This window comes from Muscardinus avellanarius (assembly GCF_963383645.1).
Source record: "Muscardinus avellanarius genome assembly, chromosome: 8".
NCBI classification, from domain to species: domain Eukaryota; kingdom Metazoa; phylum Chordata; class Mammalia; order Rodentia; family Gliridae; genus Muscardinus; species Muscardinus avellanarius.
In genome coordinates, this window is record NC_137794.1 from 30,595,323 (window position 1) to 30,611,778 (window position 16,456).

Genomic DNA, 16,456 nt, shown 5'->3' on the forward strand with positions numbered 1-16,456 from the left:
GAAGCTGAGACAGGAGGATCACACAGGTTCGAAGCCAGCCTCAGCTACTTTGTGAGGCTCTCAGCAACTTAGTGAGACCCTGTCTCCAAATAAAGTATAAAATAGGGCTAGGGGTATAGTCTGGAGGTAGAAAGCCCCTGGGTTCCACCCCCCCTCCACCTCAGTACCACCAAAAATAAATAAATAAATAAATAAATAAATAAATAAATAAATAAATAAATTACTCAGTGGTGACTGGCAAGGCAGTGCTAATATATTTTATTTTCTGTTTGAGTGTCCTTTTTGATGGGTCACACCATAGCCATATAACAGAATCTTGAAACTTGTGTGTGTATATGTGTGTATGTATGTGTTTATGGGGATTGAACCCAGGGAATTTAATCTCTGAGCTACACCCCCAACCCTGTTTTATTTTTTATTTTGACTCAGGGTCTTACTAAGTTTTAGAGGGCCTAAGTTGCTGAGGCTGGCTATGAACTTGTCATCCTTCTGTTTCAGCCTTCCAAGTACTGGGATTACAATTGAGTGCCACCATGCCCAGCTGAATGTTGAAACTCTTAAGCAGCATTTAAATATTCCTTTGCTCACAACAAAATCATATCAACATCATAGTATTAGCTTGTTTCTGATGATAAAAATAACATTTTAATTAAATGTTATTTAATTAAATTAAGGTATAAAAATCAAAACATAAAACATACCAGGTTATTTTTTCCTCTAATGGGAATAACCATTGATTTTTTTATATTACTCCCTAATCACCACATACCTATTTTCACGTACCATATAATGAGTATTTTGTCATGTCTATCTTACTACCTTTCTTATTGAAGTTTTAAAATATATATTTAATGAAGTAGCATATTAAGGAGAATAAATCAACTTCTTATAGAAAGATGAAGATGCTCAACTGTATTTTTTTAATGAGCAAAGGGATAATTTACAGAAGAGATAGCTAGAAGCAAATTCAGTTCTTAAGGCCCTGCTCATGTATTGCTTTTTTTTTTTAAATTTTTTATTGGTACATTGTAGTCATACATCTTAGTGGAGTACAAGATGGTAGAGCCGCCATACATGCACACATCACTCCTTTAGCCCTTCCCCAATTCCCATTTCCTCCCTCCTCATTTCCTCTCATATTTGGCTTGGTGATTGACTATGATAAATTTGTGAATGTACATCATACACATTAGGCTATTTCCCTCTTCCCCCCTCCCTTCACCCTCAGTTTGGTTGCCTTATTTCCTGATCTATGGTTTATCCTTCTTTATCTAGAGTTCCTCCTATGACCCTTTTTTCCCCTAGCTTCTGCATATTAGGGAGAGCATCTGATTTTTTTGTGTGTGTGTGACTGACTAATTTCACGTAGCATAATGTTTTCTAGTTCCATACATTTTCCTGTAAATGACATAAGTTTGTTCTTTTTAATGGCTGAGTAAAATTCCATTGTATACAGATTTCAAAGTTTTATAATCCATTCATCTGTTGATAGACATCTTGGCTGGTTCTATAGTTTGTCAATTGTGAATTGTGTGGCTATAAACATAGATCCGCATGCATTAGTTTGATTTCCATTCTTTTGGGTAGATACCCAGAAGTGGTATTGCTGGGTCATGTGGTAGTTTTATTCCCATTCTTCTGAGGATCCTCCCTGCTGGCTTAGTGGTTAAGATTTGGTATTCTCTCTTGGCTTTCTTTGGAGAAGGTAATAGCGTACACACTCTCCTCAGAGATCTATGTGGAACAGAGGGAGAGTCCAGGCTTTGGATTCAGGTTGACTGACTGCTGGCTCCATCATTCACGTGCTGGTGTTAGACAACCACCTACCTAATTTCTCACAACCCTAGATTTCTGTCTTTAAAATGGGTGGACAGTCTCTACCATTCAGGGTTGCTGTAGGAGTGAAGACAACAAATACAACTCAAGTGCCTGGCCCACTGTCTGGATCTGTTAGACACAGGATAAATGACAGAAGAAACCTAAGGCCATATGATTATAGGATGTGAGCATATATTATGGAAAGCATGATATAGCCATAATAAGCTAAGTTTTGTAAAAATATTTATTTGCATCATTTATCTTTTTTCCTTCCCCTTGAAATATATATTATTGCCAAAAGTGGAATGGAAAATGATTAGAAATTGTTCCTGCCTCGAAGGTGCTCTTGATTGTAGCAGGCCCTGTACAATGCTCACTGCATCTCAGAGACCCTTCCTGCAGTTTAACTGGCTGTTTGACTGTCTGGGTTAGGTATGGAGATTCCCAAAATGACCTCTAAAGAACATCCACAATCCAGGGTAGTATCTAGATTGCTGAGATCCAGTTCAGAAAAATTAAAATATTTTGTTTTAGCCAGCTTTTTGTGGCTGTGATCAAAATACTTGACAGTAGCAATGTAGAGGAGGAAAGGTTTATTTGGTTTCAGAGTTTCTGCCCTGAAAACCATAAGCCAAATAAACTGGCTCAAGGTAAAACCCATAGCAGCAGGGCATGTCATGGAGAAAAACCACTCCGAACTCATGATGGCCAGAATGAGAGACAGAGAAAGAGAGAGAGAGAGAGAGAGAGAGAGACAGACAGACAGACAGACAGACAGACAGACAGACAGACAGACAGACAGACAGACAAAAAGAGACAGAGAGATGCAGCCAGGTACAGATATGGTTCTCAAGTGCATATTCCCAGTGGCCCACCTACTCCATCTATGCCTACCTCTGAACCTTGTTGCACTATTAGGAACATGTTTTCAACACACAAGCTCTTTTTGGGAAGTGTGGGGGTTTCCAAATCCAAATTATAATACTTTTTACTATCCTTTTGAAAAAATTCAGGATGAAAATAGCTTTACTGAGCCCTATTGTGGGCTGAGGGTTTAAGTTTTGAAAATTAATTATTATTCTTTAAATATAAAGATTAATTATTCTTTAAACATAAAAATTAAGTTTAAAAGACATTTCTTTTAGATGTGATAGAAGGTTAATATCTGAGTGTGTGTGGAAAGGCAACTTTGAGAGCACCTTTTAATGTATATTTTCAACTAAGGCTGAGAAGTTAGAGGAATCCAATCATGTCTGATATAGGAAGAATTAGACATATAGAAACATTCCAAATAAAAATATAGGGTCATGATAAATGTCATAATATATTCAAATATGTTATTAAGCAAGTTAGGATATCTCTTGGCAGGTGGGGTGGTTCATGTCTATAATCCCATAATCCCAGTCTTTGGGAGGCAGAGATAGGAAAATCGCAAGTTCAAGGACAGCCTAGCAATTTAGTGAGACACCCCTTCCCTAGGTTCAATTCCCAGCACCACAAAAAAAGTAAAAAGAAAAAAAGAAACAGGATATCTCCCAGGAAATAATACTCCATCAGGTCTTGAAGGATGAGTAGAGGTTCACCAGGAAGAAAAACAGCCTTCCAGACCCAGAAAATTGTGTATGCCAGACACAGAGCATGCAATGTAATGCTCTTCAGAGATGCAAAGTAGCTGTGGACTGTGGAGGGCATAAGGAAGGAGGGTGGAGAGTGAGCTTGGAGCCACTGTACCAGAACTAAGTTTGAATTTTTGAAAAAACAGCATTTTTATATCTATTCCAGAGAAATTTTGAGAATGTTATATAATGAGCAAAAGTAGAAAGAAGAGCAGAGCCAGTCAATATAAAATAATCATTTCTATAACACAGAAACGACACTCAAACATGCCGTTGCTGAGACTTGATCATTTTTAGGAGAGTGAACAGTGCCTATTCCAGGCACCTAGCTGGAAAATGCTTCAAAGCAGAGTTAACTCTGCCACCCATATCCGAAATGCATCAGCATAATAAGTAACTTGATCTGCAGACACAGCTGAACCATTTGCCCTCCCTCTTCCCACAATGTGTCCAAATCCACTATCCCATGACCACTGATGCCCCTACAGCCTTCGTGAATCTCTGCTGATTTGGGTGAAGGTGTCTTTGCTGAGATAAGTTTATGGAAATGGCAAAGTAATACATATATATTAATGAAGTAAGCATATACAAATACACATACATATTTACAGATGCTTCTCTTTAAAAATTAGGACAGTGATAGGAGATGGTAAAGAATCAGGCAAGAAATAAGTAAATAGAAAATTTGAAAGAATAAGGCTTACGCTGTTTTTATTTCATTATTTTCTCCCTATTTCCTGATTTTTCCCTTCACTGTAAGCACTAGATGGCGGGTCAGAAAACCAGAATTCTAGACCTAGCCTTGTCACTTTCCACTCATCTGCCTCGACTCAGACAAGTCCCTTTACTGTTCCGGCCTTCAGTTCTCTCAAATGAAAGGATTTTCAGATGGGCTCCACAGGACATAGCAGAGCTGCTTCAGGGGCACCTCTGGAAGATGAAGGGAGGCCTTCTGCCAGCCTTTCCCCTTCAAAGGAGCAGCTCTGCTTTTATTTATATTATAGGTTGAAGCTGTAACAAGAGGTTTTTTTTGACAAAAAGGATCCTATACTTATTACAAGTATGAAAATCACAGAACTGGATGTCTCATAAGGGCCTGTCTGGCTCAGAAATGATTTCCATGTCTGTGCAATGGACTTAACAAAGGTTCCTTTGCTTCGGTTGTTGCAGGTAAAGAAGACATTTTATACATAACAGAGTATATAGAACATAGGGAGCATCCCTCTCCCCTCCCAACAGGTCCCTTTAAAATAAGTCTGCATTTCTTACAATCTTTGAGTGTAAAATGATGGCCTGAAAATTGCCCTATCCATCTGCCTTAGACCAACAAGACTATAATAAAGGTCTTAGACTTTTACTTTGTAAATGTTTAATATATTTTTATTTCTACTTTTTGTACATTGATTTTTTTCTCCTACAACTGAAAGTTTTCTTTTTATATCAGACTTTCAAGATAATTATAACAATGCATTCATTTATGAAAGTTAATGTATTGGTATCTTCCAGGCTTGCCAGCTCATGGGAAAGTGACATCAGTGTCCACTCTTTAACCTTGCCCTCTGTAACCTGCTTGGAGCTGCTGTTGATATTAGCAAGGAGTAATTCCACCCTGCCTCCATCTCTTCGCCAAATGAATTCCTTTCAGGTAAGAAATACTCTTTATGAGGGTATGATATCTCACTTTTACTTGTAATTGTTTTTTCAAGGATCTGTCTTTCATAGTTATTAGACTATGGAAACCCAGACTCAAATGGTAGTAGTAAGCTAGATATGGTGACACACGCTTATAAATCGCAGTACTTGGGAGGTTGAGACAGGAGAATCACAGGTATACAGCCAGCCTCAGCAACTTAATGAGGCCCTTCACAACCAAGTGAGAACGTGGTTCAAAGTAAAATAATAAAATAGGGCTGGGGGTATAGCTCAGAGGTTGAATGCCCCTGGGCTCCATCCCCAGTAACCCCCCCACCCCCACCCACACACAGAATAGTAGCAACATCCATAATGCTTGTGTTGTCTTGTCACTTATTAAGTAAATGAACAAGTACAGGCTCAGAACTGCGTGGAGAATTGCCTAGCAGCGGCAGCAGCAGCAGAAATTATAACACTGCAACTCTAGGCTTGGTCTCTGATCCTCCATCTTTCCACCTCTGAGAGAAATAGCAAGAAGATCTTGCAGAAGTGCTGGTGACTGCCATTACTAGGGGCTTTGCTAGTGTTAGCTTGAAGTCAAATTGCCAAATGGATTCTTAACCTGGATGGTATCCTCCCTACCCACAGCACCATCTCCCCTTCTCTCCTCAGTCCTTCCCTTAGCACTTCTCCACTCCCTGGGTACTTAATTGTACTTAATTGTGCTCCTGGTACAACTCAGGGCTGCCGATGTACACTGATTGGCAGGGTGATCACTCCCTCCCTAGTAGCCAGGTAATTGTCAGGAGAGTTGACAGTGAGAACTGAGATGTTCATTATTGGCTTAAGTTGCAACCCTCTAGGTACTGAGTGTAACTGAACACATCTGTGACTCATGACAATGGAAAATTACTCACAAGTCCTCCAATGCTGGCAGAAAGGCCATGTACATTGCTGAAAAATGGGTAAATGTGGGTTGGTCCTGCTTCTGGAGAGTTGGTGGTATATCCTAAGGTAACTGCAGGAGAGGCATATATTACTTGGCACCTCTCTGTTATGTGGTAAAACAATATATGTAAAATTTCCTATGAATTGCACTCATGGAACTAAAAAATAACTGCTCCAGTCGAATTTACATCCCTATTGTTTTGGAAATTTGTTTCATTCCTTATCTCTGACTTCCCTCCTGTTTCTGAGCCTTAAGCACCAATAAAAGGTTCAGTCTTTGGCCATTGTGTGCCTGTTTGTATTTGTTGTGACTCCACCAACTTTAAAGAAATTTGAAAGTACACCTTTCATGGTGGAGGAGAAATCTGAGATCCAGAGAGATAGAGTGAGTTGGCCACAGAATAGCCAGTGTAGGTTAGCGACCAAATTGGACTTGCCAGGCCTATGCCAGAGCTGCTCCAGTGCCACCTACTGCAGTGCTCGCTCAAGGCTTGAGAGTAGAGTGTTGAGTGCTGGGTGGAGGTAGGTCTTATCTGCTGGGTATGTCCATCCTCTCACCCTTATTTTGCAGAATTTTATAATTTTTTATTTGTGTATTTTCTTGAAAAAGAAATGACTTAAATTGCTATAATATCAATCTCTGTTTCTTCTGAGTTTTATTCAATGAATTGAGTATTGACAAACACAAAAGTTTATATAAGGCCACAGACTTTAATAGGAGATAGAAGAAACTTAGTGGTTATTTTGGTGGAGCGAAGCTGGAAGATAATTATTTTTTATTTCCTTCCCTCTCCCGTGTACTGTTTGAAAGTTTTATACCATGGGTGAGCAAACAGCAAGAGAGATGACTCTGACTTCTACAATTTTATGGCTTATTAGGGGAGACAGGATAGTCTTCCATGTGTGATATAAATTGAGAATTTTATTACCTAGTAATCTCAACACAAATCTTAGAGAGATTAAAGGTAAAATTGTAAACTGAGTGTGAAGGATTTGAGAGGAAGACCAATCTGTATTTCTTCTTCACAAGACAGGGGAATCTTACCCCATTTAAGGATTTTATCTCAGTCTTGTGTAAACTCCAGTGCATGAAAGCCTGGCCTGCTCCCTGTGCTCTCGGCATCTTTAAGCAGAGGGCCTCGCAGAGCGGCCTGGACGTTAATTGCTCAATGTCCACCTTCTTAGTGGTTGCACTTCATCTGATTTTAGGCCATTTGTTGAATGTTACTGACAGGAGCTTTCCTGGCTTCAGCAGTACAGAGAAACTTGGCAGAATCTTATGAACAATGTCTGCTGGATTCTGTCTCTGCTGCTATCCCTGGAAAGATGTAGCCTTATCAGAAACGCTCTGGGAGTTAGCTTTCCCTTGCAGGTCTTTGCTCCAGATAATGGATCAGTTAAAATGGGAAAGGTGTCTGTCAGGATTAGAAAGAGATGCTCTGCCTTTTCATCTGTGTAACACCTACTTAATCATTTATTAGAATTGCAAGGAGCGGAGCTGCTAATTTGCCTGTATTTGAGATTTATTATTTTAATTGGAAGCTCACCTCCATGCACAGCTTTTTAAGAGCTATTTTGGCAAGAGCTGTGAGTATAGAATGACACTTGTTACAGATACCATCTTCCCATTTCCAGCGCTCCTCCTTTCCAGGCTGAGGCTGTCACTGTGGGCAATACTGCTTTTTCTGTAAAGCTTTTATTTTAGGATTCCAATGCCATTCCTGCTTGACTTGTTATCACTGCCAATTCCCAAAGGAAAGCATTTATCTTATTAATGAGAGCTATTAACATATATGAAATTTTGCCTCCTCAAATCACACTGTAACATTTCTCTGAAGCCCACAGGGATATTTTTTGGTGGAGGTATCATAATTTTAGCTTTCACTCTGTTACAATGCCATAATATCCCTAGAGTGGTTATCAGTAAGCAGAATATAGGATTTAGTTGAGAATCACTGACCTGTCGCTGAGCACATATATACTGTAGCTGTTGCAGTCCCAAGAAGAGGCATGGGCTTATCATTCCTATGTCACTCCTTACTTAAAATTCTTCCATGGCTTCCTATCACAACGAAAATAACATCCAAACTACTCTCCTGGCCTGTAAGGCTGGGCACGTCTGGTCCTGCCTCCTTTGACCTCATCTCTCTCCATCTTATTCACTGGGCTGCCATCTCTCTGTTTACCCCAATTTCCCTTTGCAGCTTCCCACAGCTGCTTCTGGCCATCCTGCATGTGCACTGACTCCTTTCTGCCACTCAGAGACTGCTCTGCACCTGATCTCTTCATGGCTGGGTTTTTCTTGGCTTTCAGACTTCAGTTCAAGGGTCTCCTCCCCTGTGAGGCCTAATCTAACTCCCCCACTAAGTCGCCTTCACCTCATCTTTATAACCTCAGTTGGGTTTTACTTCTTAGTACTTTCACTATTTGAACGGAATGTGTTCATTTATTTGTTTGTCTTTTTCCTCTACTGAAATGTGTCTTAAGTGAGAACAGAGGGAATGTCTGTGAACACAGGGACATTCTACCTTTCAGCTATACACCAGTCCTAACATATATAATCTTTTTTTCTGAAACAAGTCTCACAAAGTTGTGGAGAGCCTCTCTTAAGTTGCTGGGGCTGGCTCTGAACTTGCCATCCTCCTATCTCAGCCTCTCAAGTACTGGGATTATAGACATGTGCCCTCACATCTGGCTTATTTTTATTTATTATTGCATCAACAGCACTTAGAGTGGTGCTTAGATGTAGGAAGCAGTTAATAAATACTAAGTGGCTGACTGGATGTGCAAGTAAAATATAAATTGGCATGGCCATGAGACACTCTAAACTCCAAAAAGACTGAGTTAAAGGGAAGCAGAAGCATGAGTAATATAAATGCAGGGACAGAAGCAGCAGCCCTTTCTCTGCTGGGATGGGGCTGGAGTAAAGTCAGGTCTGGATTTGAAATTTTTCAATGATGTTGTGCACAGATGGGTATCGGCATTGAAATTATATCCTAGGGTTGTATGGAAAATGAGAAACACATGAAGAAGAATTTAATCTGGCAGGATTCAGACCAGCAGAGCGCCTAGTATACAGGGCTGGGCTCCTGTGGGCCCTGCAGACCACAGCAGGGGACATGGGAATGGTAGCCAAGCTTTGGTGCCAGAAACTAAGGCAGAGGGCTTTCAGAGGGCTCGTGTAGAGTGGGCAGGTTACTACCTCGTGCTGCCACTGCAGCTTCTAGTTTATCCACTCTGTGTGCTTCGGAATTCAGGGGTGAAATGGCACAAGGATAGGCCGCACCAGCTTTTAACCTGAAGTTGTGTGACAGCACCTTTGAATCTGGTAGGTGAGTCTATCTGGGAGGTAGAACTTCAAGAGAAGCCAGTTCGGACGTAGGTCTAAGCAAGAGCTGCCGCTAATCATGTTAACTGCATTTTGCTTAGAACCCTAGCCTGTTACAGTTAGAAGGACTGACTTACAGATAGGGAGACACACCTAGGAAGTTTAAGTAACTATAGAGACTAAAAATGAATTTTTATTTGTAGTGCTTTTTCTGATACAGAGGGTGCTGACTTCTCTCCAGGTAGAGAGATTTTTCTGTACTAGCATTTCTCTGTTCCCTCAGACACAAGTTCCTTAGGACATTATTAAATGTTACAAAGATAGATATTAATCAGTAGATTATACTAGTGACATTATAATAACTAACATTTATTGAATGCTTTCTATATTCCAGGCTCTTTTCTCAATAATTTGCACTTATTAGCTCATTTTATTTTCAAAAATTTATTTCAATTTTCATGAGGAAGGGATATCATTATTCCCCTTCTACAAGTGTAGAAACTGAGCCAGAGGGATGGATTTGCCCAAACTCATACAACTATTGAATGAAAGAACATGGAGTAGACAACTTGGCTTCAGAACTCCTTGTTTTTAACTACTAGATAATATTGCCTCTTTTAAAACATTTAATTAAGCACAGTTATATATATATATTTTTTATCACAAGACTTTTTAGGGCCTTTCATGCACTTCAAGGGCAGTGTGACCCTATTTCTTGAGGAATACAGGAAATATTTCCTAAGTGTACTTAGCATCAGGGAAATTTTTCCTTGGGATGTTTTATGGAATTACTATTTGCAGAACCCAGATGGGGAGACATTGTCCTCACCTACCTCTGTACAGAGATAACCAACACAGAGTGCTCTTCTGACTTCCCGAGCAGCAGTCTTGCTCATTTCTGCATTTGCAGAGGCCATTTTTCATGAGGATACTAATTTTTCCTTTAGTGACTATATGGTTCTACTGGTCAGGGCCACCTTGGTCAGAAGAGTACAATAGGAAAGTGGTCTCTCAAGCATTCCTTGGTACACTCAGAATCAGGCCAGAGATCCAGAGCCCACACTTGTCCCAATTCTATTTCAGCTGAGTCTCTTCCACCTAAACACTGTGTACCTAAGTGGTTACATGGCAGAGGCTCTTCTAATAGATTGAACCATCTGGTTAAACTCTGCCTCCCTCCTGATTTACAGCTTGATTCTTACTGAGAAAGCTCATAGGACTCTTCCTTGGAATTCATGCTTAATGCAAGATACAGAGTGTTCCACAGCCTCAGTCCCTGAGCCCAGGAAACCCTTTTTATTCGTCTGCACACCTTACCTCATTAACTTCAGCTCTATCCAGCTGCTCCAGGCCATCCAAATGGTGGAAATGGAGTTTTCAAGCATAGAGCCCCAGAACTAGAACTTTTTTCCCCCAAGTAGATTGCTGAATTTTGCAGTATTTGGAATGTTTTCACAGGCATTTGCCTTTTTAAAATCTTCACATTAATTTTCATTTTAAATGTAAAGATAGGAAGTAATAGTAGCAAGTTTATAAAACTCCCTATATTCAGGACCATGTTTTAAACTTAAATCTTATGATTTTGTCTATTCTTTATTCTATATCATGATCAGAAAAAAAATGCAAATGGACCTCTTTGATAGTCCTGGGCCTTGTACATCTTATTTTTACCATCAGGCAGTAATATTACCTCTTTTGTTAATATCCTTTAGAGAACTACAGCCCTCAAACATGGGAGCAGTGTGAGTATCATCCTCAGGCTTTGTAGATCCCAGCAAGTAAGCTTTCCTTTGTTAAGTTGGTTTTATGAATATGCTGGTAGTTCAATAATATGGTGAAAACTTAGGAAAGAAGAAACAAAATGCTTTGTAGATCATTAGGGGTGACTAGGGAAATTTCCTTCACTGGATAGATTTAAAACTATACAATGTTCAGTGGGGAAGGTGAAGGAGTTGAAAATTCTAGAAATGAAATCTAGAACCGTGTTACTAGCATATAGTTTGATTTTAATGTTAAGAATCCAGTGATACTTAAATTCATCTTTTCCATGATGTAAAAATGATATATTGTACTACAGTTACCCAGAAATTTATTAATTTAGAAATATTTCTCTCATTCAGCTACTTTTTCACTGCCATTAATACTTGTATCAAGGGAAGAAGAAAACAAAATAAGATGTGTAAACTTGGTTTGGTCTTTTTGCCATTTGTTCTTGTCTCAGCTGAAAAGTTTTGTAGTATTGAGGTTTAAAGTAGTAGTTTAAGCTTAAGAACTTTGAACGCTGTATGTATGTGTGTATACACACACATGTGCACATGCATATATTATGTAGAAATAAGTACATAGAGGCCTGGGAGTTTTATAGATGAGTAGCTACATAGGCTAAAGTAAAGGAAATGAAGTTTTATCTCTGTCCTTTTTAGTCTATCTAATGATAGATATTGAACTACATAAATGACCATCAGCTCATTTTATGTCATGCTCATCTGTAGGTAAATTATAACCATTATTATTTTAAAATAACATTTTCCCCAACTACAAAAGTTAATTTTCTACATAATAAAAATTTGGAAGCCGGGCATGGTGGTACATGCTTGTAATACCCGCGCTTGGGAGGCTGAGACAGGAGGATTGCACAGGTTCAAAGCCAGCCTCAGCTACTTAGTGAGGCTCTCAGCAACTTAGTGAGACCCTGTTTCCAAATAAAGTATAAAATAGGTCTGAGAGTATAGCCCAGAAGTAGAAAAGCCTCTGGGGTTCTATCCCCAGTACCATCAAAAAAAAAAAAAAAAAAAAAAAAAAAAAAAAAAAAAAGGAAAATACAGAAAAATGTCAAGAAAATTAAAATCACTGGGAATAATAAATATTGACATTTCAAAATTATTCTTATTTGTGTTTTTGCAAACACACATGCATGTACATACACACACATATATATTTTAATACAAAACTGGCTTCATGAAGATTCTGGAGTTCAGTTACTGGCAGCCTCCCACTTTCTCTGCTTTACCTTCTGGCATGAAGACAGAGAGCCTTTCCAGAGTGAAAGGGCACTGAAGCCTTTACATATATGAGGATCCTGTTACCAGATGAGAATGGACTGGAGCAAGAGTGGGAGCGATTTTGTACATCCAGGAGCCGCTGCAGATGTAATCAGGAGACAGAGACCTGCACCGAGATGGGCAGCGCTTGCCAGAATATCTGCTCGCTCTCGTAATGCCTGTATATGGAGCGTGGGGGGCTGAGAAGGGAGTACAGTTGGCATCTTCATCCCCAGGGGTGCTTACCTTCTCTCTTTCCTGTTAAGCCTTTTTCCTTGGTGGGCAGAGATAATCAGGAGTTGTGTGCTAGTCATTATATTTAGGGAATCCAGTCTCAAAGGTAGTGATTACTACTCTATTTTCATTCTCTCTCCTCAAAACAGATTTCTGAGAATTGCCTCAACAATTTGGGTGTGAAAAGTTCTTGTTGTCTTCATTCCTTTTTGCCCTGCAGGGTGTCTGTGGGGAAGTAAGCAGGTATTCTTAGTTGAATACAGTTCTCTGGTCTGAATGGTCTCTTCCTCTCGCTCATTTCAAAGTGGAGTCTACTGTGTTGTCACACTCTGTAGAGGAAGGGGAGGCTGAGGCCAGGCTTGCTCAATTAGCTGTGCTAGCTCATCCTAAAAATGGTTGCCTGCCCTGCCCACGGTCCCCATGTGCTCCACCCTTCGTGCATTTCTGTCCCTACCAAGGAACTGAGGTTGTAGGCAAAGCTGGATAGTGTCCAGGCCTTCTGTAGCACCTTGGAGGGGAGGTTTGATGGGACTGGGGGGCTTGGCCTTGGCCTTCCTCAGGGAAGCAGGAATGAGGTATGGCTTACCATGTCCATAATATGACTCTCATTTTGTTTTCTTATTTTTAATGTTAACCTTTCCCTCAATTCTCAAAGAAATACAAATGTATTTCATTAGCAAAACAATACTTATTTTCACTTTTTGCCTAAAAATATTGAATCTGCCACAGCATGGCTGAGTTAACTCTGTCTGGCCTTCGTGGTGTTTAGGGCGTGAAGCCTGGTGGCATGCCTAGCAGTGCAGCCTTTATTATTGACTGTGTCTGTACCCAAATAGCCACAACTCTAAAATGGGGGTGGAAAAACTGGAGGACTGATAGGGCTTGTCTAATTTTGCAGTGACATGATTGTGGGCGGTATTTATTCTTTAATGTCAGTGTACAGCTGGGCACAGTGACACACACCTATAACCTCAGACTTTGGGAGGCTAAGACAGGAGGATCACAGGTTCAAGTCCAGCCTTAGCAACTTAGGGAGACCGTGTTTCAAAACAAAAAAATAAGAAGGGTTATAGGTATAGACCCTGCAACATACACATACATACACACAATAAATAAATAATTAAAAAATAAAATAGGGCTAGGGGTTTAGCTCAGAGGTAGGAAGCCCCTGCATTCAGTTCCCCATAGAGCGTGTGTGTGCGCGCGCGCGCGCGCGCACACACACACACACACACACACACACCAGCATATGTGGCAAGCATACTTAAAAATTCAGATTTCTGAGTGACAGATGGGAGATTCTAATTCAATAACTCTGGAACACAGCCTAGGAACCTGCGTGATAGCAAACACCCAGAATGTTTCTGATAATGGATTTTTAAGAACCAAACTCTAAGAAACAGTTACATGATAATAGAATGTACCCCCACTAAAGTGAGAAATGAAAGGAAAAATTAATTTTCATGATAACAAACACCTTGGCACTCACGCAAATGCCTTAATTATTTTCCTCTCTTCTTCAGTGTTCCTTATTAACCTGTACTTCACACAATCCCTGACTCTTGAATTAGTTGTGAAGTTTGTAATTTTTCTTTTAGTTTCTTTATTCCGACATAGCTTCTCCCTTTTACATGTAGTATTTTCTAGAATGCAGGTGCTGGCCACCCCTGTAAGTCACCCTCCTACCGTTTGTGGTGCACATGCATCACCCTGTGTCTCGGCCTCTGGTGTCCTCCTTCATGCTCAGGGGTGCACAGCCTCCAAAGCCCCGTCCCTCCAATAGGTCTAATGTGGGACAGCCACTCGCACTGATGGGGGACGCTCAAGGTCCAGTTTTATGTCTATCACCCACTGCACTTGTAGTACTGGTATACTCAGGTAACTTCTATAGTCCTGGCTTCTTTATTTCTGCAGTGAGAGGGCTGGTTTAAATTACAAGTGCTTTAGGCCAGGCGTGGTGGCACACGCTTGTAATCCCCGCGCTTGGGAGGCGGAGACAAGAGGATCGCGCAGGTTTGAAGCCAGCCACGCTGACTTAAGAGACCCGTTTCCAAATAAAAATATTTAAAAAAATAGGTCTGAGAGTGTATCCGGAGGTAGAAGGGTTTCCAGGAACCCCAGTACCACCAAATAAATAAATAAATAAATAAATAAATAAATAAATAAATAAATAAATAACAAGTGCTTTAAAAGTAGAGACACACAGTTACGTTGTTCCCAAGTATTTCTGATTTATCTACCCAGGCTGACTAATACAGCTGTATTCTTTTAAAGGAGTAGGTTCTTATTTCTTTTGAACTTCTGCAACTGAAAAAAAAATAAAGCAAGATTTCATAGTTGTTGCTTTTTGTTTTGTTTTTTAATATACTTTTATTAGTGCAATATAATTACTTTTATTAGTGCACTATAATTATATATCCTACTCCCATTCGGAATGATAGAAACATACCTGCACCTAGCACTCAGTGGGTCTGCCTCCAGATCCCGTCGCTTTTGTTTTGTGCGCTTCAAGAGCATGGAGTCGATGTCACAACAACCACAGGAAGGGTCTGGAATGATGGGATTAGGGTGCCATCTGGCTCTTAGCTCTTCCTGCCTGTGAGACCCAGGTCACTCATTAAGGTAGAAGCAACAAAAAGAGAATGCTGTCATATGGGCTACCTGTCAGTATGTTTTCTGGCAGCCCTTCCTCTCCTTTCTTCTCCCTTCTCCACACTTTCTCAGGCTTCTTCCACTTTTGGTTTTATCTTTCTTTTGGACTCTGGATTCAGGTCCACGACGAAACATTTGTGGCTTAGGAATTTCCCACTGATTTTGTGTTAGTATTTTATTTATAAGTATGATCACTCCCATAAAGTTTTCTAAAATGTGAACCTCTTCTCTTGCCTGTAGCTCCTAACCAGTGTTTTTCATTCTGTTCTGCCCCTGCATGTGGCTGTGTTCAGGTGAGGGACTTCCTCATGGGAGGGGTCTTACTTCCTTGAAAAAGCAGCTAAAGATAAATCTCTGTTTTTAGAAACAAAGTGGTACCCAGATTGAAATGACTGGAATCACTTTGCTCGTGGAGAGAGCTGCGGTATTGTTCTCAGGAGCTTTTCTGGCTAGAGGGGGAACAGGCCGGGAAGGATGCCAGCCTTCAAGGGAATGATGGATTGGGAGGTGCAACTGCTCTAAGTCTCCATGGAGAACCTCTCCTGAGTCCTCCTGGTAATGACTAATCACTTCAGCAAAGTGAGCAGATTTAGAATAAAAAAGGTGTTGAGGAGTCCACTGGGTCTTAGGAATCATAAGGATTAAGAATAAAGTTATTTTATTGGTCTTTGGTCCAGGTGGCTCTTGTAGACCTTGTGTGTAATGCAGTGGGGAACATCTGGAATGGAAGGGGGTGGGAGGTGGTCTGGGCCCTGGTCTTGGCTGTGACTGGGCCTAAGTCATCCCCTGTCTCTGTGCCAGTGCGTATAGACGTCTAGCACCAGTACCCACTGACTCTGCATTTCCATACAACTTTATGAATTTGCAATTAAGTTATTCTGAAAAAGAAAAATGATCACCCAGTTTGCCTTTTCTTAGATACCCACATGCCACTTTTGGGGGGATTATAGGTCAGAAATGACAGGCACAAACAGCAATTGTGTAAGGTGCAGCAGGGAAGTATTTCTGAGACCTTAACCAGGGGCTTCATGCAGTTGGCATCTACAGTTAGTTTTCAGTAATTCCAGATGGCGTGGTTAATCTGTAGCATCAAGGGGTGTCTGGTGTGTTGCCTGACATGATGGCCACAGAACGGACTACATGGAGCAAAGTTAGCAGCCATGTGCAGGTGTGGCACCTTTCTTGTC

General features: G+C 40.4%; 1 protein-coding gene across 1 annotated transcript in view; it reads left to right on the top strand.

The window, feature by feature from the left end:
- The window catches only part of UBE3D (ubiquitin protein ligase E3D), a gene marked incomplete at both ends in the record, with an annotated part of 324,870 nt that overhangs the window by 108,127 nt on the left and 200,287 nt on the right, over positions 1 to 16,456 (top strand). The window contains one exon of the mRNA XM_080700079.1: positions 4,941 to 5,079. Within this exon, the coding sequence (XP_080556205.1) occupies positions 4,941 to 5,079 (139 nt within the window). The remainder of the gene's footprint in view (positions 1 to 4,940; positions 5,080 to 16,456) is intronic.